This window comes from Urocitellus parryii, chromosome 11 (assembly GCF_045843805.1).
Source record: "Urocitellus parryii isolate mUroPar1 chromosome 11, mUroPar1.hap1, whole genome shotgun sequence".
In the NCBI taxonomy this organism is placed as follows: Eukaryota; Metazoa; Chordata; class Mammalia; order Rodentia; family Sciuridae; genus Urocitellus; species Urocitellus parryii.
In genome coordinates this window covers 7173044-7197979 of record NC_135541.1, presented here as the reverse complement: position 1 = coordinate 7197979, position 24936 = coordinate 7173044, and the positions used below count along the sequence as shown (strand labels likewise).

At 45.4% G+C, this 24936-nt stretch overlaps 1 protein-coding gene across 2 annotated transcripts in view; it reads right to left on the bottom strand.

Moving 5' to 3' along the window:
* The window catches only part of Vps13d (vacuolar protein sorting 13 homolog D), a 244841-nt gene that overhangs the window by 51942 nt on the left and 167963 nt on the right, over positions 1-24936 (bottom strand). For both annotated transcript variants that reach the window (XM_026397870.2, XM_077791173.1), the window contains 2 exons: positions 24734-24868; positions 23481-23648 (listed from right to left, as the gene is read on the bottom strand). In XM_026397870.2, the coding sequence (XP_026253655.2) occupies positions 23481-23648; positions 24734-24868 (303 nt within the window). The remainder of the gene's footprint in view (positions 1-23480; positions 23649-24733; positions 24869-24936) is intronic.

Here is a 24936-nt window from a genome sequence, read left to right as displayed (position 1 = left end):
GTCCCCACCCCTTCTGACTGAATCCTGCATGTCTCATCCTGAGCACAGGAATCACCTATGCCCATTCTAGAACAGAGGAAAGACCAACATGTCAATTATAAATAGACTAACATCTCAAAACAGAAATTTAGAAACAAAATGGAACATTCCTCAATAGAAAAGAAGCAAGCTTATCTCTGTTCCAGTCACAAAGACTCCATTCTTGTGAAGTACTTTGTGTTTCAAAAGAATATTCTCTTTAATGCCAACTGCCTTGGAAGCAGGGAGGTGGGTGATGTCACTGAGAACAATCACAGATGCAGGCACCAGTAGAGACTGAACTTCTTGCTGCCAAAGTCACAGAGGCTTCAAGGGTCTGAAATAACTTTATGTGGTTTTTAGGAAGAAGTCTGTTCCCAACCATTTCTTTAACTAAAATGAAACTGAGCATGCGGTGGAATGGAACAGCACACTCCCAGCTGCTGAAGTGACAGGGTCACTTTTGGAATCACACATGGTGGCTGACAGTGCTGCCAGGCTGGTTCCGCCAGCATCTGCAACAAGGTTCGTCAGCTGCGACCTCACACCTTCCAGGAAGAAAGGCAAGTGTTACGGCCATTTTACAGATGAAACTGCAAAGATCGTGACTGTCTCTAACGAACATCCGCTAAGCACCTACTGCACTCATCAGGGAATAACCTACCGAGTGACCACAACCATGACTTTTGTTATCACCTCTGCAGGAAAATCCCTTCCTAAATGCAAGGGAAGACCCTACGAGACACTGGGCATGCATCTTTCCCCTCCCAAGTAGAGGAGCTGACGGAGTACATAAATGACAAAGTTTCTGAAAAATTACTTACAAATCACTGAACAAGACAAAGGAGTCAGGCTCCAGTCCCCTCCCTTGACCCATATCTCTGACTGGACGCCCTCCTGGCTTCCTCCACCCAGACCTTCCTGTGGGCCTTGCAGCTGAGGAGCCAGTTCCTTCTTCCCCCAAAGAAACAAGAGGCTCAGCGAATGTGCACCACAAGGACCGCCCTGAGCCACACCAGAGCGCGTTGCTGGTTCGTGCTGTTTGTGCTGGGAGGAAAGATGTCGGGTGGGGACCGGGACCAGTGATTTCAAGCGCTCCTGCCTGCAGACAAGAGGTCTGCTCTCCTCCCCAGTGTCACACAGGGTAAGTTTCCTGCAGATGTGCAACACCAAAGCTATGAGATTCGCTTGGATGGTCTCATCAGGCAAATCTAAGTCCAGAAAGGAGCTGGCGCTCTGATAAGCACTGTTTTATGTCCATGGAGCTGACACATGGAGGGATGAATGTACAGGGAGGAGATGGAGGTGGGAGTGAACAGGCAACCAACAGCATCCTGGGGTGAAGAGAGATCCTGAAAGTCCACCCAGGCCGTCCTCATTCCCCTTCCGTCCATCTCTGCCAACCTTTGCTTTTCCCAACATCCTGGAACCATTAAGAGCAATACATCATCCGCAGGGGAAAGTAAGCTATTTCTAATAACCAACTAACTTGTTATGGGGCAAGTGGACTAGGGCCTGGGTTTGGGGAAGCCAGGTGTCTGGAGCCTACTCTCACCTCCAGGCAACATCAGGGAGTCACACACAAGCAAGCATTAGGGTCTAGGCAAGGACACTGCCTGGGAGCTGGTCTTCAGCACCAGACAGAACACAAAATCGAACCCATCCTTGGGGTGGAAGCAGGAGGGCAGATCTAAGGTACTCAAGTCCTGTCTTGTTTCTCCAGAGACCAGCTTGATCCCAGGCTCAAATGAAAGACTCCAAGAAGATTCTTCTAGGAGTCAAATGTTCCCACCTTTCAGATGAGTATACAAAGCAAAGTTATAATTTTAGTTATTTGCTACTAGCTCCTCAGAAACCTCTGGCCTTTGCTCGGGGCGGCCTTCGTAGGCATTCATACCTCTGCTGTCCTCCAGCCCCACGGCAGGTGATGTGGGAGAGGACACTTAGAAGCACACCCATGTACTTCCTGCAGATCGGTGTTTTGAAGACCTTTCTGGTTATCAGATTTCTGCAAAGTCCCAGGAGGAGGAAGAACCTGCCATCCATTTAACTCTGCAGCTGCCCTTTCCAAAGGCCACTGCAGGGGCCTGATCCAATGCCTTTGTGTGTCTTTTAAAATAAATCTTTGATTACCAGAAAGGTAGGAAAGCAGGGGCTCTGGCTCAATGTACTTTTCACTTACAAGAGAGTGAACTAACCTTGCTTCACAAAAGACCACCCCCACCCACCACCACCTATCAGAGCTGACTCTCCAGGATGGAGTGTCCTCAAGACCTCCATTTCAATGTCAGGAGTTGAGGCTGATATATCCTCTGCAGCCAGCCCCATCCTTCTGTTGTCAGCCCTCAGGATGAAGGACGGTTTTGAGCCTTCTTGAAATACCTGTCCCTCTGGGAAAGGCCCGTTGTTAATACCCTACATGGCCAAGGAAAGCTCTGAAAACAGGTTCTGCAGGGCAGGTATGCTGGGGTGGAGGGGAGGATCAAAGCACCGCACACCTGAAGGTAGAAGGAAAGAAGAAAGTAAAAGTTTCTGGAGAAACGTATCAGGCAGAACCTCTGATTTTTTTCCTCTACAATGTCCAGCCCTCAATACTAGTTACCAAGTATGAACAGAAATAATTCTAAATGACTGGAAACTAAGCGGGGAGGGACCCAGACAAGACCACTTACATACGTAGTGTGATCACTATTTTTAAAAATGTGCTAAAAGATGGAAAATTTCACCAGAAGGTTGCAACTGAGATTCTAACAGACCACAGAGTAGACAGAGCACCAAAGAGGACTAGCAAAGCGGGGAACAAGGTGGCAGGTCAGCCAGGGAAGGCTGAAGAAAACCAGGAAGGGGTGCAGAAGAAAGCTGAGGGGCCCGCATGAGGCAGAGCAGCAAGGCCAAGTGCTGAATAACTGGAGTCACAGAAGGAAAAGAAAGAGAGGCGGCCCAGGACCAAAGTCAGTGGCCAAGAACTTGCCAAAAGTATCAAGACATTAAGCTTCAAACTTAGTAAGTTTTATAAATCCCACATGGAAGAATGATGTTGGAACACATTACTATTAAAAACTTACTAAAGACAAAGAATAAACCTTCCAAGAGCAATCAAAGGAGAAAAGTGCATTACCTAGAGCTGTTTCAAGAGAAATGCACTAACAACAATGGAAAGAGGCCACTTAAAGGGTCAAAGAAATCTGCCAATCTAGAGTTCGAAACTTAGTCAAAACGTCTTTCAAAGATACAGGTGAATCTGGGTACGGTGGCACACACCTAAAATCTCAGCGACCTGAGAGGCTGAAGCAGAAGGACTGCAAGTTTGAGGCCAGCCTCAACAACTCAGAGGGACCCCATCTCAAAATAAAAAATAAAAGTGCTGGGGATCTAGTTCAGAAGTAGAACATCCTCCCTGGGTTCAATCCCCAGCACCCTCCGACCCCAACAAATCTGAGAAGATTCGCCACCAGAATTTCTCTAGCAGAAGGATGGAGGCATGGATATGGAAAAAAAGCATGAATGACCCCCACCAGGACAAATCTACACTGAAGTGAGCATGGGTCATGTGAAAGAAAAGTTAATGGTTTGTGAGGTTAAACATAGGTGAGATTCAAATATATGACAACAGGAAAAGATAGGAGGGGGCAGACGGAGGTAGAATAATAAATTGCAATTGTCTGGGAAGCTTAAATAAAAGAAAGAAAAGAAAGATGCGGAGATAAATACTCTATGACCAGGCAACTCTGACCTGCTCTAACGGGAGACTCCTGTGTAGTGTTGCAGGAAACGTGAACAAGTATCAACACTGGTTCTGACTAGTGAGGACGGTGGCGCATCTTCAAGAGGGCACTACAGGAAGTGGCTTTAAACTGTGGCTCAAGTTCTCTGTGCCCCCTTGTGAATACAGCCTTGTACCAGCCCACTCCTGCAAATGGGGCACTGCTGAGGTCCAAAACAAAGCCACGAGGTAGAGGTGACTTGTGCATCAGCTAAGGATGTGGCCCCTGAGGCAGGCAGCCTCAATTCCTAGTCCAGTGCTCTTCCTAATCTTGGGCAAATTACTCGATGGCTCTGAGCATCTGTGTTCTTATTATAGACTAGCACTCAGAGGAGCATGATGAAGATCAAATGAATATTTGTGAGAAGACTCAGAATAGGACCCAGCACGTGGCAAAGTGGTCAATCAATATTAGCCACCCCCACCCCCACCCCCATTGAACCCAGAACCACATAAATGCTAGGCAGGTACCACTGAGCCCCCAGATGATGTTATTTTTTTAGAGAATTCCATATTTTCAGTACAGCAATACTGAGGAATAAAGATAAATGCAATTAACATATAAATACCCAGAGAATATACTAACATTCCCCATGGTCAAGCTGATTAGTGATATGTAACTATGTGGTCAACCAGACAGCAAGACAGCAGACAAGCTGCTTGCCTTTGGCAACAAATTAAGGGAGACAAAAGGGAGACAAAAGCCAAGGAAATACAACATCAACATTGTTGTTAGTGCTTATCAGAACACAGACAAAGCCAGATCACCAGGGCCAGGACCAAGGAAACAGGTTGTTGGCTCTTGATTGGAATTTCCTAGGATTGTTACCATGTACTACAAGATTAATCTAATGCTTCTCTGCACACAGACAATTTATGTGAAATATATCAGAAGGATATAAAAAAAAGCTTGGGCTTGCGTGGGAACAAAACTGCTTTCAAGAAATGTATCATCACCAGGCCGACTAAGAAAATACCACCGACTCAGAAAAAGTACCCACACTTACCAAATAAGCTAGTTCACAGTATGACGGGGGTTTGCAGGGGTGGGATAGGCAAGACCATCTACAGACCAGAGAGCAGGCAGATCCAACATGTTCAAGCGTCTCGTCTTCTGAAGTGAGTGTGCCTGGGAGACGTGGCACCGAGCTAGGCCTGCCCAGTGTTTTCAGATGGTGCACATGCTGACATTTCAAACCCCACCTCTACAACTCATGGTTACCTCCTGCTCCCCATACCACCTCTGCACCCAGCAGGTAAGGGGCACCACAGAGCACTGCCCACGTGAGTGCTGACTGCGTGGAGGGAGCAAAGTGAGGAGATGTGCAGGATCAAGCAACTGACCCACGCACCTCAAGAACAGGACATTTCCTGGGAAGAGGTGGCAATGTGTGTCTTTGAGGGTATATGTAATTTCATTAAAAAAGCAGTTAAAACCAACATACTGTCAGGCAGAATGAATGATAATCTAAGATTAGAAATAACTAAATGATGAGATCCTTTAGTTTGTTTTGTTCTGCTTTGAGGAATAAGAATGTGCTGGAAATTTGGGGAATGTACTCCAAACCTCCTTTCTTCCTCCTCCTCCTACACACACACACACACACACACACTCTTTATACTCCTCTTTGTCCAAGGCCTTTAATGAGCGCACAGGGATGGGGAGCCGGCTCCCTCACACATCCTGCCTCAGGCCTCAGCCTGCAGGGCCTCAGGCGGCCTGATTAGCGGGATCCCAGGAGCCCCCGCTGCTCTTATCTCCACAGATGCCTGAGGAGTTTGGCATCTTCCCTCCCAGCCCTCCTGGGAAGCCGCCCAGCAGGTGCCCGTTGGCAATAGTTTTGTGTTACAGGCCCAATGAATGATCCCCGCAGGAGCTGCCGGCTGTTTTCACAGACACAGAAGGCAGTCAAAAGTCCACCGCGTGAACTTGGAATGACCCCAGCTGCGGAGTCACTGGCGGGTTCACCGGGAGGGCAGGCACGCTTTATTAAACAACTAACACTCTTCACAGATAACTTTCCGAAAAGCACAAGTGTTAACTCTTTGCACTCTTGCTCTGACAGAACCCCTCAGCCTTGGAGGGCTCCCTGGGGGATTTTGGCCAGGGAGACAGACATGAGACCCACGATGTGGCACAATCAGGAACTGTGCTCATCCTGCCTGGACGGGGCAGGACTCGGCCACCATTTGGCCTTCCGTTTCGGGAGTGTTCCCGATTGAGGTAGAACGACAAAATGCGAAGGTCTCAAGCACCTTCTCCGGTGAGCACGGTGTGCCCAGGAGCCGCCTGGCTGGGACAGCCCTTTGCCAGGCCCCCCACGTAGCAACTAGCACAAGGGAACATCCAAACCTGCTGGCTCACTCTGCCCCACACCTGGCACCTGCAAGGACAGGCCTGAGACTTCTGGATGCCTCTGTCCCAGCAGGACAGAAATGGGGACCAAGCTTAGAGAAACCCACTGTGCAGACCCCATCCCCTTTTGTGCCAGGACCGGAAGTCCCACTGACTGCGGCAGCCAGAGCAGCAATCAGGGGAATGTACTCCAACCTCCTTTCCTCCTTCTCTAGGAGGGTGCAGAAGAGCCATGAGGTCCAGATCACAGTGTTCTTGTCACCAAGCACAGAACCCTCAGGTGCCTCCAGGCCTGCTAGGCAGAGAGCAGCGAGTGCAGTGTGTGGAGGGATGAGTGGCAGGTGGCCCCTTCTTCCCGGGGTGAGATCAGTACTGAAGATTCTCTTTTCTCTCACACAGACTAGCAGGAACCCGATGACAACAATTATGACAATAAAATACAGACAAACACGTGAACATGTAGAAAAACTTTTAAAATTCATTTTAACTAACAAAGTCATGTTAGTTTTGGCGTTGAAGTTGTATGTCTATCAAAGTTTGATCTCTACCTCGGCCTGAGACTGTGCTCTACATCAAAGTACAGAGGGGTTCCCTAGCTGGGTTCTTAGTGGGGCGAGGTCTCGTTTTGTTTAGGGGAGGTAAATTTTGATGAGACTACTGGCTGGGTGAGATCCTGCTGAAAGACTAGTGACATCAGGTGCTTCAAAGGAGCCATGCTCCCAATCCCATGCACTGTGCTTGGGATTAAGAAAACCCAAGAGGGGGGCTGGGATTGTGGCTCAGTGGTAAAGCACTTGTCCAGCATGTGTGAGGTACTGGGTTCGATTCTCAGCACCACATAAAAATACATAAAGATTCATCAACAACTAATAAAATATTTTAAAAAAAAGAAAACCCAAGAGGGACAGGACTTCGGCCCCTGTGCTCCTGGAGTTCAACCTGGTGTGGGAGACAGAGACAAACTGAGAGAAATCCACATAAAGAATGTGATTCACATGTAAGTGTCAGGGCTCTGGCCACCACTCTTCTCCTCCTCACTTCTAAAGGACTAGAAGCAGGCAGCCACCATGCTGGCCCTGCAGTCAGAAGGACTGTTTTAAAACTGGCCCGGTGACTAAAACAGCACTGAGAACCTCACTGGGCCTGGATTTCTCCACCATAACTTGAGGGGGCTGGCCTGACATTCTTCCCAAACCTGCTATCGTAAGAGTATCTACAAAAGGATCAGAGACTGTGTAGTCTAGGGCCCAAATGTGGGAAGAGCTGACTTTGCCAGGTTGAGTTTGAGGTTTGAGACACCCTAGGAGGAGCACAACCTGCCCTTCATGGGAAGGCAGAGGCCACTTCTTTTTATATACCCATGGTTCACTGTGTAAGGATGGCCTTAGGCCTGAGCCTAAGCAACTCCATTTTAAAACTCCAGTTAGAAACCTGCAGACACACCTACTGAGCCCTCCAGTATGGCCCTCAGACACAAACAAGTCACTTCTCCCCACCCTGACAAACTCAGAGTGAAGTCCCTGGCATGTTGTCCTCACCCCGATAAGGGGGAAAGGTAAGAAAATCAGGGTAGGGACCACCAGACCAGATGCTTTAATCCAGGGCAAATGATGTCACTGACAGTGGCAGCTGATAGGGCCTGAAAGGGTGGTCAGAAGCCCCAAAATTTAGTATAAATGATGGAGCAAATGAACAGACATTCAGCCAGCTGACACTGATGCACACGAGCCTGAGAGCCTGATGAGGACCTGGACTGACATCCCAACTCCGCTCCTCTGCCTGATCCTCTGCGTTGTTCTCAGCGCTCTCAAACTCTACAGCAGCCTCTTGACTCGGGTGAGAAAAGGACTTCTCCCTATGACCGCCTCCTCAGCCAGCCGTCAGCTCCACCCCAGGAGAAGCCTGCCTTGGTTCCTGATCTGAGTGAATGTGAAGGTGCATCTGCTAGGCTTTGAGCCTAAGGCTTGAGACTTTAGGTCTGGCACTTGAGCTTAGCATGCAGAGGGAAGGTCTGTCATGATTAAGTGTGTTTGCAGTGCTTAGAATTAATCTAGAATTGTCTGCTGTGAATTGATTATGTCTACTGCAGTGCCTAGCATAAAGGATGGTCATTTTCTTAATTAAGAACCTATAGAGAGTTGGGCTGGGGCTGTAGCTCAGTGGTAGAGTGCCTGCCTCGCATGTGTGAGGCACTAGGTTCGATCCTCAGCACCACATAAAAATAAATAAATAAAGATATTGTGTTCATCTACAACTAAAAAGAAAAATATTTTTTAAAAAAGAACCTATAAAGTGAAATTGTATTGAGTGATTTAAGTGAATAAAGCATTGAAAAGGGCAGAAGCATCTGGACATTCTTTATTTCTCCCTTTCAACTGCATAAGTCACACCTTTTGCCCATCATGACACAATGCTATGTTTTAGCTTTTATAGAGAACCTAGTGGCAAATTCCTCTTCTCTTCAGTTCCAAGAACTTTCATCTCTGCATATAACTTCCTCATTGAGGCACCTTGATTGGTCTTGCCAATCGATTACCAGGTGATTCTTCTGTAGCAGTCCAGACCCTTCACTTACTTATGCCATAGGACACAAAATCCAAGCAGGCTGGTGACACCCCTGGAAACCAGCTGCTCACATCTATGTGGCTCTGTTGCTTTGCTTCTTGGTGACAGAGTGACTAGAGAGCTGTGTGGCCTGCTATCCAGCCACAAGGCCTAGCGCGGCTGCAAGGACAGTGACCTCTAAGAGGTCACCTCTCCTTAAAGAGGCTCAGTCTGGTGGGAAAACAGTGAGCTTGGGGTTGTGAGGCCTGGATCAACACCAACTGCCCGATCTCAAGAAACCATTTAACCTGTGAGACTGACTTTCCCATCACGAGGAGGAAAGTACTGCTCACACCTGCCCTGCGGGCCTCACAGGGATGAGGCAAGGCCGTGATCCCACAGCCACAACGAGCTCCTGCAGAGCAAGGTGCTTCCAGAGCGGAGTGTGGTCCATGGGAAAGGGCCAGGGCTGCAGAGGAGCCTGTGTCTCCTCTTCCTCTGCGAGCTCCCTGCTGCCCCCACCCCGCCCCCTGCCAAGCCAATGACCTGCACTGGGACTCAGCTGCTTCACTCTTCAGTGCATCTGTTTGTGAAGATCAAATAGAAAGAAGGCTGGGGCTGTGGCTCAGTGGTAGAGCGCTTGCCTAGCATGTGTGAGGCTGTGGGTTCAATCCTCAGCACTGCATAAAGAGAAATAAATAAAATAAAGGTATTATGTCCATCTACAACTGCAAAAATTTTTTTTTTAAAAAAGATCAAATGGAGCACACCATGAAGGTTAGATTTCCATAAAACTACAAGAATCCATTAGCGCCTCTCTTCTTTTATAACTATGGCATGATCCTTACCCACTTCCAAGTCCCCAATGGCCACAATCTCCTGCTCTGAACATTACCACGGCAACAAAACTGAAACAAGGGGCTGTTTTTGGAAGCGTGTTCTGTTTAATTTTCATTTCATTGAAAGCACTGAAAGCTAATGCCTTCAAACTAATGTTTTATTATATAAATTTAAGAGCTTGCAGGAAATGTTTACTTAAACATTTTCCTCTAATAAAGCCAACACATATTTCCCATAAATATTATTTTGATTCATTAGATTCAGAGGGACTGGGCTTGCCTCTCTTTCCCCTCTTGCTGTCTCCCAAGGCCTCCTGCTGCCCTAGGCTGAGCTGGGCCTGGCACGCAGGCCTGGCCTGGTGAGGTCTAGGGAGAGTCTGATGAGCATCTACCCTGCTCTAGCGCCACACCAGCCGCGAGTGGCTGGGGGAGGAGGAGAAACAGGACCCTGAAAGCCAATGTCCTTCCCTACCTGTATGTCCATAGCATAATTTTGGCTACCAATCAGCTTACAGATATGTTTTATAGGGGAAGAGTTGTGAATATCTTTTTAAAATCTGTTTGTTTCATATCAAAAAAGAAAACAGGCAATAAAAATCAAGCAGGTATTTCATTTATTTTGTTACTATGTGTTGAATGTATACCATGTGAAAGGGCTGAGCTAGACCTAAGACCTTGCATGGGTACAAGCTCCATCATTAATTCTCATTCTCTCTCTCTCTGGCACTGGGGATTGAACCCAGGGTGTTCTACCACTCAGCTACATCTCCAGCCTTTTAAATTTTCTTTTCAGACAGGGTCTCACCAAGTTGCCCTGTCTAAAAATAAAATTTAAAAGGCTGGCCTTGAACTCTCGGTAGCTGGGAATACAGGTATGCGTGTTCATACAGGGTACTTTCATTTTCCTCATGGCAAATATTCACCGTTTGTCGTGGGGAAACTGGCAAAAAATGTCAGATAAGGTTTTGCCCTTCAGGAGTTTTCAGTCTACTCCAGAATGCAAGTGAATGGACGAACAGCCCCCTTCCACACCTCTTCAGAGGAAGATCTCATCCTTGAGGGACAGAATAAAGTGACATTGCCCCTTGGCCCCACGGCACTTCTCCCAAGAAGCTGCAGGACTGTGCGGATTCCCGAGGCAGGGCTTACTTCTCCATGTTAGGACCCCCTGCCCGTCGGCCCTATCTGCTCCCCACCTTCCCACACAATAAATCAATGTCTTCCTTTCCTAAGCATCTGGAGGGCACCCAGCCCTTAACTGGCAGTGTCTTGTGTTCACTGACAGAGGCTGGAGATGTGCACACGAATGGTCACCACCCAAGGTAGAACACGGTCACTGCTTACAGGAACAACATGCCGTGGGAACTCAGCAGGGGGAGACCACACTTTTACATGGCGTGTGGCATTTGGACTGGACTGTGCAGACTCAGAGCCTCTGGCCAGAGAAAGAAAAAGGACACCCCAGACAGAAGAGAGTTTCTGAGCATAAGTGCAAGGAGGGCGGGGTGGGGGCGGGCAGCGCGGAGGGAATGGCCTAGCAGCCAGCCTTCTGCCACCTCCCTGGCCCTGCCGCTGCCTCCTGGCATCTGAGCTTATCTCCACCTTCCGCAAGCCAGCTAGGAAATTTCCTTGTTCTTAGAAACTACTCAAGAGGGTTTCCCCACTGGTGTTGAACAGGACAGGAAAAGGTACCCTGTCTCCCCTCTGCCGGTGGGGAGGCTGGTGCTGTCTGCGTTTCTCCATGGCCCACATGCACCCTGACATCTCCCCTTCAAGAAACACCGGGCCCCTACAAGTTAGGCCTGGACATGGTGCCATCTGGCTACGAGAAAGGCAGAGAAAAGGCCAATCTGTCAGCCTTCTGGAAGCGCTGCCCTTTTCTTCCTTGTTCTTGGGCTCTCTTATGGGGGGATACCCCTTCCTCAAGGTTGTAGAGACATCTTAATGTAATATCCTCATGTAAGCCTGGAATTTTCCCCCTCCCATCCTCCAGTCCACAACAGATCTACTCCAAGAATTATTCTCATCATCCATTTTGTTTCTATGTAAGCTCCCAAATACATGATTCCCAAAGATCTCCCATATATAACAGTGGTTGACACATGATTCTGTAAGTCTCCACGATGTTAACTGTTTCTCTACCTCTGTTCCCTGAAACCTGCTCTGCAGGGAAGGACTTGCTAACAAGGCTCTCAGAGGAAGAGGATGGCAGAAAACTCAATATGGAGGTGAAGTCTGCTCCTATAGTAGCAGGTGAGAGTCCAGAAGTGATGTCCAATAATGTCCTAGAAGTCAGGAGGCCTAGAAGGAAGTCCAAAGCTTCACCAGTGAAGCCATCGTGAACAAGCTACTTTCTTCCACTCTCAGTCTCTTCACCTGCAAAGTGGTAGTGGGAGAAGCAGCAGCAGCAACAATTATACCATCTGCCTGGCTTCGGGCTTATAAAAAGGATCAAAGATGATGCAGGAGGCTGAGGTACAAGGATTACAAGTTTGAGGTCAGCCCCTGCATCTTAGAGAGCCTGTCTCAAAAAATAAAAAGGGCTGGGGATGTGGCTCACTGGTAGAGTTAAACCCCTGGGTTCATTCCCAATACAAAAAAAATAAAAGGATCCAAGATACATAAATGCTTCATCAACAACTAACAATTAAGATAAATATAAAGTGGCATTCTTATTAATGCTCTAGCTAGGAATGACTAAACTCTAATAGTTAATCAGATTTCTTCTTTGTTCCATGAAACAACAAACTACAGAACAGGTGAAAAGAACTAACCATGAAACTCTCTGAACAGCTCTACCCCCAACAGTCTCCGTCTGGCTTCTTAACTCAAGCAATGGTATCACTAAGTGTTTGAGAGCCAATTTGCTCATGGAACTCAGAAACAAAACATGTCTGCAAAGTTTGAAGAGCTAAATGAGACACTGAGGAGAGAGGGGAGGAAGGAAAGGAGTGTTGAGGAGAATGAGTTCATTTTCTGCCATTAACTGACAGTGGGAAAACACAACTCCCCTTAGTTTGAGGTATCCCCCACTGCAAACAGAATACAGATGTCCTGATTGCTTAAAAATACTTAAAGGAGTGAAGTTTAGGAAATGGCTTAGTGAAATAACAACCCAGCACAGATGCTCCAGGGAAGCTGGCTACCGGGAAGTGGTCTGAAGATCACCGTCAGCTGGCACACGGCTGTGGTCCACAGCTCTGGTCTGCTGGTAGCAGAACAAGACAGGCCTGGAGGCTACTCTGCCACGGGGTTTGAGGTAGAATGAATCCGCACCAGCACATCCCATTTGGGGGAACAGCGCTGCCCATTTATTTATGTGCTTTTGAGGCAAACGTTCTCTATTTAGAGAAAAAAAACTCTTCCAAACTTTTTCTCCTCTTTCAACCCTTTTACATTAGATCAGAGATTCCCAGATAGAATTTAATTAAGAAATGGTAGAAATTACAGCTGGAAAATCCCAAGGCTCAAAATAAGAGTCAGAAATTAAATGGGGAAAAATTTTTTTTTCCAGTACTAGAGATCAAACCTATGGACTCTCTATCACTGAGCTACTTCCCCAGACCTTTTTGTTTTGAGACGGGGCCTTGCTAAATTGCCCATCTGGCCTCCACTTGCAATCCTGCCTCATACTCCTGCGTCACTGGGAGGCCTGCACCAATGGCCCAGCTGAAAACTCCACTTTTAAAGGATGTTTCCAGTTGCTTGTGTTTCAGCTTCGACACAGGTGTGGGTCAGAGAGAAGACCATGCCCGAGAATCGGTGTTTTAGAGCAAAACGAGCACAGCGGCTTCCCTCCGGTTTTCGGGAGAACTTCTGGCTCTGCTATTAGCACAGTCACTCATTATTAAACTTGAGTTAAGGTCACTGACCATTCTGAGTCTCATTCTTCTCATCTGTTAAGTGGGGACACCATTCCTTCCTTATATGGTACACATGAAAATTAAATGAGACAACAGTAAAGTCCCCAGTCCCATATATGACATGTGGTAGTTAATACAGGACAACTGCATTCTTCACATCTCTTTCGAGGTTTTAAGCATGATCTTGACCAAGAAATTCCCTCTTTCTCCTAAGAACACATTAGCTTTTCTTCAAACTGGAAAGACACTTTTAGAGAGGATAATTATAGGGGGGAGAAACAAAGGGAAACAGAACCTTCCAAACAGAGTGAGTGTTTTGACCTTTTACTGCCAAGAATTAAAACTTCATTTGTTTGGATATTTATAAAAATGAATTACATGGCTTGGGAGGTGGAGGCAGGAGGATCCCAAGTTCAAAGCCAGCCTCAGCAACTTAGTAAGGACCTAAGCAACTATCTTCTGTCTTTTCAACTTCACAGTGTTTTCGTCCCATAGAATGCAGTTTGGGGACATCAAGTGAACCCTCTGAAACATGGTATACACAGCTCCAAGAAGGTGACTTGGGAACCTGTTCTTAACTGAACTAGAGTTAGGAATGAAGACAAGTTTTGAACTTTTTCAACTTCTGAAGAATGCCAATGGTGGTAGGTTTCCCTCTAGGTCAGGCCACTGGGCTGCTGGACTGGGAGGAAAAGGGCGAGCCAAAGCCCACCCACCCACGCCTCCATGAGCAAGGCCGCCACCAGGCCCAGTGGGGCTGCTGAGAACTCAGGCCAGGGCAATTCTCAGGCCAGAGCTCCACCAGGCCGCACAGCACTCCTCCCACCCCCACGGACTCCGAGGTGTGCCCATGCTACTAGGATGGTTCACTCAGCACCTAGAATTTGCCTACAGAATTCAGACTAAGGGCATCCTTTTAGTCTTCAAGGTTACTAAAGAAAATAAAACAAAAAACTCTGATGCCAAATATTTGAGTCACGTCTCTCCATATAACACCACCAATGGATCTCCTCTTGGCTGGAAAAGAAATCCCTCAGGTGACCAATTTAGATCAAAGTCCTTTTGAAAATAGAAAACCCTATGTTCTCTGAGGAATAGGTCTGTCTGCAGTGAATTTCATTTCACTTGAAATTGTGTGCCAATCCAAACACACTGAAACCCCAGTGCTTATGGGAAGGCATCCACCTATTCCTTGCTTCTAGGTACATGGAAAAGCTATTATGGGGATAATCAGCTCAACTATAAAATGGAGCAGTCGGACATGATGACAAAAACAGGTACAAGTCGTAAGCTGCCTTTTCCCCTTCAGAATCCACGCAGGCACTCAGTACACTCTTCTGTGCAAAGGTAAAGCTTCTGCCTTGAATAAACACAGCTTTTTGTCTTGTCTGAGCCTTAAAAATACACTGCCTGCAAACAAATGCTGTTTCTTAAACACAAGGCAGTTGGAACCCCCTGCCCTCAACAAGGTCAGCGGGTATGTGGCAGGAGGGTGGCTGATGGTGGGGCTGGCAAAGAATCTCTGCATGAAGGGAAAGGAACATCAATTTCTACTGCATTGCTGCTGTGCCCTCATCTGGTTTTCTGGGACAAGAGGCTGGTGGAGGCTCCTCTTGGAAGAGAAGCAGCACCTCCGCACGCTGCAGCCCAAGGAGAGAGCAGAGAAAGGAAGAAAACAATCTGAAGGCCTCGCCAGATTTCTACTGAAGCGTCTACAAAGTCGGAATGTCTCTCTCTCCTTCTTTCTTGCTTTGCTTGGATTTCTCCTAAACCAATAAAAATTCATTCTGAACCCAGGCTGGGCACTTTGCTTGGTTTACTTTTGTTCTTGTTTTTCCTGGTGATATACCTTTCAGTTGGAGAGGATATCCAGAAACGTGACGAAAGGTGGGACTGGAGGTGCTAGACCTGGAAGGTCAGGTCTGGGCTCTGCAGCTGCCTGGTTCCTTCGGGCAAGTTGCCCCTCTGGGCCTTGGTTTCTTCATGTATGTATCAGGGTTAATGATGTCTAACTGCAGCAGGTCATCTTGACCAAATGATACCACATGAGTGAAATCGTATTTGCAGGCACAAAGGCTCTTAGCGGGACCATGATGGTCATGGCAACCCAATTCCACAGCCATCATCATTCCTGAGGGTCTGCTCTGTGTCTAGGACAGTATGATTGCACACAACTTACCAGCTAACAAAGGAATGTCAAGGAATAAGCTTCCTGTGGAAAGTTAGGAGTGATTAGTATTTTATAATCTCTGAAGTGCCTGGAAAAGCCTGAGAAACAAAAGGAAATACATCAGTAGGAGGAAAAAAAATAAAGCCTATAGGATTAGCTGGACTTAGATCAAATCCACCCCTGTCATTTCTGGTTGTGTGACCTTGAACTGCTACTTAACTTCTCTAAGTCTCACTTCTTATCCTAGAGTAGAGATTAACATGCACCAAACAATGTGTGTGAAGGCCTATCCCCAGGCCTGGTGAGCAGAAGGCTTTCCATAAATGTTCATAAACAGGTATAACATACACAAAGCAATAAGTGCAATTTACTGCATAAATCAAATTAAGGACAAAAATCACCCAGTTATCTCAATAGATGCAGAGAAAGCCTTTGACAAAATTCATCACCCATTCATGATAAAAACACTGAAGAAACTAAGGACAGAAAGAACCTACCTCAACATCATAAAGACTAGAGACGAAAAACTCAAAGCCAACATCAGAGTGAATAGGGAAAAACTGAAAGCATTTCCTCTAAAATCCAAAACAAGACAAGGACATCTACTCTCACAACTCCTATTCAATACACTGCTATAAATTCTAACCACAGCAGTTAGGCAAGAGAAGGAAATAAAGGTAATAAATATAGGAAAGAAAGAAGTCAAATGATACCACCAGAAGACTGTTAGAACTAATGAACAAATTCAGCAAAGCAGCAGGTTACAAAAAAACAACACTAAAGAAAAAAACTGAAGAAGACACTAGAAGATGGAAAGATGTCCCATGTTGTTAAGATGGCTGTATGGGGCTGGGGTTGTAGCTCAGTGGTTGTAGCATGTGTGAGGCACTGGGTTTGATCCTCAGCACCACATAAAAATAAACAAACAAACAAAAAAGCAAACAAACAAATAAATAAAGATAATGTGTCCATCTACAAAAAAAAAAAAAAAAAAAAAAAGATGGCCTTACTACCAAAAGCCACATACAGAAGCAATGCAATTTCCATCAAAATACCAATGACATACTTCACAGAAATGGAAAAAAAATGGTCCCAAAATTCATTTGGAAGAATAAAAAGTCCTAAAATACCCAAAGAAATTATAAGCCAAAAAAGCAACGCTGGAGGCTTCACAATACCTAACTTCAAATTATACTACAGACTCATAGTAACACAAACTGCCTGGAGCTGGGGGCCATGGTGCATGCCTGTAATCCCAGCAGCTCAGGAGGCTGAGGCAAGAGGGTCTCAAGTTCAAGACCAGTCTCAGCAACTTAGCGAGACCCTAGACAACTCATTGAGACCCATTCTCAAAAACTAAAAAGGGCTGGGGATGTGGCTCATTGGTTGAGCACCTCTGTGTTCATTCCCTGGTACCAAAAAACAAACAAACAAAAATCCCCACCTATTGCATGGTATTGGCATAAAAACAGACACATAGATCAATGAAAAAGAATAGAAGACACACAAAAAACCCCATAGATACAATCATCTGATCCTTGATAAAGGCATCAAAAATTTGGAAAAAAGATAGCCTGTTTAACAAACAGTGTTGGGAAAACTGTTTATCCATATGTAGAAGAATGAGAGTAGATTCTTATTTCTCACCCTGAACAAAAATCAACTCAAAATAGATCAAAGACCTAGGAATCATATCAGACACTACACAACTCCTAGAAGAAAATGTAGGGCCAATACTCCAACATACAAAGGCAGGCAATGACTTCCTCAAGAGAACTCCTAAAGTTCAGGAAATTACTAAGAATTAATAAATGGATAACATCAAGTTAAAGAGCTTCTGCACAGCAAAGAAAACAATTAAGTGTGACAGAGAATATTTGCTTGCTATTATTCTGACAGAATTAATATCCAGAATATATAAAGAACTCAAAAGACTTGCCACCCCAAACCCAAAGAATCAATAAATGGGCAAATGAATTAAACATATACTTCTCAAAACAAGAAGTACAAACAGCCCAAAAACATGTGAAAAAAATGTTCAACGTCTTTAGCAATTTCAGAAATGCAAATCAAAAGTACACTGAAATTCACCTCACTCCAATAAGAATGGCAGCCATTAAGAATACAAACAATAAATGCTGGAGAGGATATAGAGAAAAAGAACACTATTATACTGCTGGTGGGACTGTAAATTAGCACAACACTATGGAAGTCAGTATGGAGGTTCCTCAAAAAACTAGGCATGGAACCACCATACAACCCAGTTATAGCACTCCTCAGTATTTATTCTAAAGAATTAAAATCAGCATACTGTAGCAATGCAAGCATATCCGTGTTTACAGCAGCACAATTCACAACACCAAACTATGCAACCAGTCTCGATGCCTGTCAATGATATATGGATAAAGGAAATGCAGTGTGTGTACACACATACACATACACACACACACACACACACACACACACACACACACACACCATGGAGTTTTATTCATCCATAAAGAAAGATGAAATTATTAATGAATAAAACTTGGCAGCATTATGTTAAGTGAAATAAGACAAACTCAAAGTTGAGGGTCATATATTAGATATGTGGAAGCGAGAGGAAAAAGTAAAAGAAAAAGTTGGTCAGGGGTAGAGGAAACGGACCAGGGACCAGAATATGGGAGGCAAAGGGGAAATACCAGTGAATGATACTAAACAAATTCTATTGTCATACTGTGTGTCTATACAAATATGTAACAACCCACCATTGTTGTGTAATTATAATGCACCAATAAAGTTATGGCACATGTTTATAAATAAGTACCCATACCAAAATGTAGCATGGTGTTTTAACCCTACTCCTACACCTCTTCCTAGTAGTGCTTATTTGCATTAAGAAATGCTACAAAACTATTGAGGCTTTCTCAATTCATAACAAACAAAATGGACTTAAACAACAAAGCAATGGCTAAAACAACATAAAAGGGGAGGGGAGGGGAGGGGGGATAATAGAAAATAGGACAGACAGCAGAATACATCAGACACTAGAAAGGCAATATGTCAATCAATGGAAGGGTAACTGATGTGATTCAGCAATCTGTATACGGGGTAAAATTGGGAGTTCATAACCCACTTGAACCAAACCATGTAATATGATGTATTAAGAACTATGTAATATTTTGAAAGACCAATAATAAAAAATAAAAAAAATAAAAAAATAAAAAATAAAATAAAACACATTAACTGAAAACTAACGGAAAAATCACATCACCCTAATGAAAATTTGGACCTGCAGAGTATGCAGTGGAAACTCTGGGCTTGGAAGAAATAGAGGACAGAGCAATAGAGAAAGACATAGACCTGTAACTGGAGAAGTAAGTTACGAGTACGACTAATATGTAGCAAATAATGAACAAGGGATTCTAATTTCCATGGACAACTGACCACCATGAAAGTAATGCAAGTTAAAAACAGGGAAAATTATTAAAATACTTGCATTTTATGAACATAGAGTTAACACACTTGAGTCAAAAGCATACATACTGACTTGAACAAAGAGAGGAACGGTGAGCAGGACAGAACGGAGCAGAGGTTCCACCGGGGCAATCAGAAGTGCTCCTGACCTGTGCTGGGAGAAGTCAAGTGTACTGCTGGCTCCTTCCCTTAGGAAGGGCAGACGACAGCTGTGCCCAGCAAATGCCCAGGTTCCACACAGCAGGGACGAGAACAGAACCCCTGGCTCTGCTGTTAACAGTAAACGATTTAGATCAGAAGTTTTATTTTTAACTTTTGACAATAGCTATGCAATTTTCTTGTACATATGTAAAAATAATTATGCAATATTATTTGTATGTAATGCATGTTAAATCATCATTCATAGCTATAAGTGAAGTCAGAGTCTGCATGAGAGAGGTTATGGGTTCAATTCAGGGTCTCCCAATTCCCTGGCTTTGAGACGAATTGGAGGTTCTTGCAGATGTTCACCTGACACAGGCAGGAGAAGGCCTGCTTACTATGATTCAAGCTGCAGAGAGGAACCCGCTCCTCCCAAGTGGCTGGAATGCTCAGTGCTGTCCTGCTCCTAAAGAAGTCACACTCCTGCAAAGGGTTCCAAAGGCAATTGTCCTACATGGCCTCAGGAGTGAGACCTGATCACTGAACACCTTCACGGACCAGAACCCCTTGCCAAGACCCAGGCAGGGGACTCGCGGGATAGATGCTTGCAGCTGGTGGCTAATCCCTAAGTCATATCTGCCCAGATCTGGTGTTCATAAACTGATTTCTGGGGCCCAGGCAATAAGAAGTAAAGACAAAGAGAAATAATGGGAACAGAAGGGCACAGGTTATTTCCATGAGGCCAATGTTAAAGGAAATCAGAAATTCTGAAAATGGATGCACTGTAGACCTGGAACTGAAATTTTGTTGTAGATAATTCACAACATCTCTCCAGAGGAATAAGGCTTGAGGTCTGCTGCCCTCTTAGGTGACAGAATGAATTCCCTTCTCACTTGTCAAGGACTTTTCACCTGCGTCATCTCCTGTGCTCCTCAGACCAGTGGGGCAGGAAGGAATTTCTATCACCTTTTCATAGCTTCTTTTTTTTTTAATATTTATTTTTTAGTTGTGGTTGGGCACAATGCCTTCATTTTATTTATTTATTTTTATGTGGTTTGAGGATCAAACCCAGGGCTGCACACGTGCGAGGCGAACGCTCTACTGCTGAGCCATAACCCCCGTCCCCTTTTCATAGCTTTCAAAAGCAAGATGGACCTTCAAGAATGATAGATGAAAGATTTTTTAAAGGTAGGAATGGTAGAGCATCCAGACGACCACCTCCAAGTTACCCCAATACACAACCCAAGGCCTACAATGATGGCCTCGGGTCTTCTGGAAGCACAGACCTGAGAATCTAAGGAACACTTTACCCTTCACCCCAGGAACACAAACACCTGCCAACTCAATAACTTCAGGAGTCGCAGAGTCTCTACTCAGAGCCCGTTGAGCCAGGTGAAAGCCCTTGGGTCCCCGCAGGAAAGTGGGGCAGGCTGGCTGGCCAAGGCTCAGGGAGGCACAGTTCTGACTTCCTTGCCCCTTATTTTATTTACTTTTCCCCATTTTTCATCCGTGCGCTGTGACTGTGGACAGTGGGGTGTCTGTGCTCTGTATCTGTACATGCACACAGCACAGCAAGTTAACTTGCCTGCCTCCTTTTTAATCACTGGAACTCAGGCACTCGCAGAAGGAGTATCCCACAGGCCAAAAGTTCTTGTGGTCCCTTGCACATCCTTAAACTCCCCTTGTAGACCCAGAGAAGCAAACAGAACATTCCCCCAAAGCAGCATGAAAGGCCTGATTTCAACCCACAAAATGAACGACAAAAAAAAAAAAAAAAAAAGAGATTCTTTTAAAACCCCAACCACACACCCAGAATCAAAGATGACCTGAATGAGTGGGTGTTTGTTTCATTGATAGATTTAGAGTTTGGATTTACTATTTCAAATATGAAGTGGTAATTTTAAGTTTCTTTGCTTTCTCATCTTAGAGATATATGGAGTAATTTTTAAAACAAATTAGGATTCTTGCTATCAAAATAAATTATATAGCAATTCTCCTCCGGAGCAGCCTGTTGCCTCCAATACTGATTAGCTTACTGAAAACCAGACAAATTTGTAATGAAGGATGCCAACCACATGGGAACCAAGTTCCCTCAAGAGGACTCAGGTCCTGGAAAGCCCCTTATACAAATCCAATGACGACATAAAGTGTGATATCCAACACGAGACCCCATCCCTGCCAGCACGCCTTCCTCAGAAAGGAAAGACTCTGCCTTTTTATTCTGTTTAAGTTAGGTTCTCACAGTGACCTTCAAGCTTCAGAAACAGTTTTCTAGGAGAAAAAGAAGAATCAGGAAACAAAGGAGACTAAACAAAGGAGATAAAGAAGAGGCCAGTCCTCTTCACGACGATGTTGCAGGGAACGATGCAGAAACCCACCCAGAGGTCACAAGTGAGTGAACAGTGCCTTCCTTCTCATCTGGAAGGTTGTTTAGAGGTTCCTAACAGCCAAACTGGTCCAGAGTTTGACTCCCCACTCAAAGTGCCTGGGAACCTCTCCTCTGTAGGACTGTAATACATCGGCTTTTGTTTCCAGGGAACTAATGTCTGGGGGCCCAAATCTTGATGCAAATACTACAGATGAAGTGACAATCCATTTCTCTTCATCTGTATTTTTCCATATTTCACCACATTCTAGCTCATTTCACTCTCTCAATTAGGCACCTCTCCACGCCAGGTAGAGTAGGGCCTCTGGATAGACCCAAGCACCTTCATCCTTCAACTGCACTACGGCTAGGAGAACAAGAACAGACATTTCACAGTGGAGAAGAGGTTCTATGTGAATTACAACTCAACAGTTTATAGAATTAATAACATCTTTACACTGGTCAGTCAACAGCAACATATTTCAGTACATCTGTTGACATGAGTCCAGTGCCTGAAAGAGGAGCAGAAATCTCTGTGGCCACAATGGCAAAAGTTTTGGCCATGCTGGGGTAAATGTCCTGGGGAAACGAGGCAAACTGCACGGGTGTTCACACTCTGCATCTGTTTCCAAAATGTGCTCTGGAAAGCCTTCTGCTTCTACCCTTCACCCTCTTTCTAAAAGTAAATATAGCTTCCTATTCTGAGTCACAAGATGAACAGCAGGCTTACAGTCTAGTTCAATAATACTACAGCCTTGAAAAACTGATGTGTCAAAGGAATGACCATCTCCTGATGATAGTTTGGAAAAAGGAATGAATCCTCAGCTTTCACACATTAACAAGAATGCCATGTGATAAAGAATTGCTATTCAACCCCATTTTCTTAATCTGCTGTTCAACATAACTTGTGCAGCACCATAAAAGTCTCTCATAGTCAAGCTACTATTTTGGGGGTGGGGGTGGGGGGGTACCAGGGATTGAACTCAGGGGCACTTGAACACTGAGCCACAACACCAACCCTATTTTGTATTTTATTTAGAGACATAGTCTCACTGAGTTGCTTAGTGCCTCACTTTTGCTAAGGCTGGCTTTGAACTCGAGATCCTCCTGCCTCAGCCTCACGAGCCACTGGGATTACAGGTGTGAGCCACCGCACCGGGCTTGTCACACCATTGTTACCTACTGAGGCAGCACAAATGCACCTGTGACCTCGCCCCACAGATGCTCTGTGGTCCATGAGCAGAGTGCACAGGCGCTTTCTCAAGCATGGTTCATTCATGAAAACCAGTCTTTAAATGCAAAGTTTGTTGAATTGAAGGGGAAGGAAGCAGGGTTCTTTGGAGGCCTTTCATTCGGTTCAGACAGCAACTAACCTTCAACTACCTTCACCTTCTCTAGCTACACACATAAAATTGACTCCTGCTGGAAAACTAATTGTGAACCTACAAAATATCCATTTAACAAGTTGCCAGGAACAGAAAGGTCAACTAGGCGGCAAGACACAGGACAATTATCCCACTGTCCTTCCGCTGCTGGATTCAGATGCTGCATAGGGCCATGCCAGTGTACATTTCAGGCTGGACTTTCCCTATAAGCTGTGGGGATTAGCTGGCAGATTTTATGCATGATCCAATTTCACATTTTAAAAATCCAGTTAATTCTGTTGGTGCTGTCACTGATGCAGGGAAGTCTAGGGGTCAGGATGCTAGTGCAGGGTCTCTAGGGAGACGCCCAGAGCCTGGTCCAAGGCAGTGGAAATGGAGGGGAAGGAGGAGAAGCTTGGAGGCCTGCTCACTGGTCTTTGTGACAGGTCACTGAAGGGGAGGGAAAGGCAAGGCACACAGACAAGGAAGAAAAGGCCTTGAAGATAGCTTCCCACAGCCTGTTAACTATCAAAAAGACGACAGCAATGTGGAGACTAAAGAGGTTACTCATGATGGCATTTCTCCTCCATTTCCTCACCTTGGCAGCAGAGTTCGACACCCCATGTGTGACATTTCTGATAAGGCCCCCGACATTTCCGTACTTTATCAGTCCAGTAACACCTTCAGAAACATCATTCAAAAGTCCCATGGGATTTCCAAGAAAATCCACAGATCCCAGGATTCGAGCTGCCTGGCTGAGGAGTTCCTGTCAAGTGGAATATGGAGAGAAAAGTCAATTCAGAAACAGTTTGTAATGGCAGGTATCAGTGTGTAAGTGAAGATGGCAGAAATCTACCTTGTCCTCCATCCTTGTTACTACCAACAATTACCTTTTAATCTTCACCAAATGCAAAATAATCTCCCGTCCTCTCATGGGCTCCACCATCTCCCGATACACATGCGCCAGAGATTTGTTTTCAATACGCTTATGAGTACTCTTCAAAGCCAATTCGAAGAATAAAAATAGCTATGGCCTGGGAAAGACTCCTCGGGTGCTCACTGGCACACAGGTCCTATTCTTCTCCTTTCAACCCTCCCTACTAAGTCCTGGGCAGGAGCAGGGAGGGGAGCAAGCTGTGGAGGGTGGGGCATGAAGAAGGCGTATGCAAGCTTAGGAAGCAACTCTCCACTCTCCTGTACCTCCTACAGCCTGACCCAGGTTCCAGTGACATCTGCGTAGCCTCTGCTTATAGGCAGATGGAATTGTCACCAAAAGGAAAGACAAGGAAGGCGAGGGGGAAAGCAGAAAAGGAAGCAAGCACAGGATGCATTTTAACCCTGAAAGCTGATCACCGTGGTCTGATCTTGACTGGCCATTCACTGAAGAGTACGCCTTGGCTTTACATTTTGGTCTGTGAAGTCTGAGTAATAAACACAAAATGGAAAATGTCCAACTTGATAAAAAAGAGCAGGACTTCTAAGAGCAGGACTTCACAGGCTCTCACGACAGCGGTGTGGTTGTTGAAAGTAGGCACATGCTGGTAAAGAGAGTGTACAGTATTCTGTGCCATTACTAGTGCAGCAATGACACCATCAAGAGTTGTGACTGATCTAGTGGAGGCCTCTGGGACCAGCTCTAAGGACAAGACAAACAGCTCAGGAGTCAAATGCAGTTGAAAGAATTTCATGATATATACGGGATTCATCGGACATGGCCAAACCTCTAACACGACAGATGTGAAATGTCTGACCAGATTCTCAGTAGTAACATCTTAGTAACCCAAACTCCCAAACGACCATAAGGAACAGCCTGCCTATAGTTTAGCTACTGAGTATGTCCCCAGAGCTCACCTCCTGGAAATGCTTGAGGATGTCGTTGATGATGAACTCCTTGGTCTCATAGGGATGTACCCGAGTGAACGGGTCCAGATTAATCACAGCATCTTCAAATCGAATCAGTGGGAATCCCAACGTGCTTTTGAGGGCCTAGTTTGGGAAAAGAGAAAAGGATATACTTTTAGCCGTAGGACAGCCTTCCAGGGTACTGTAATTCT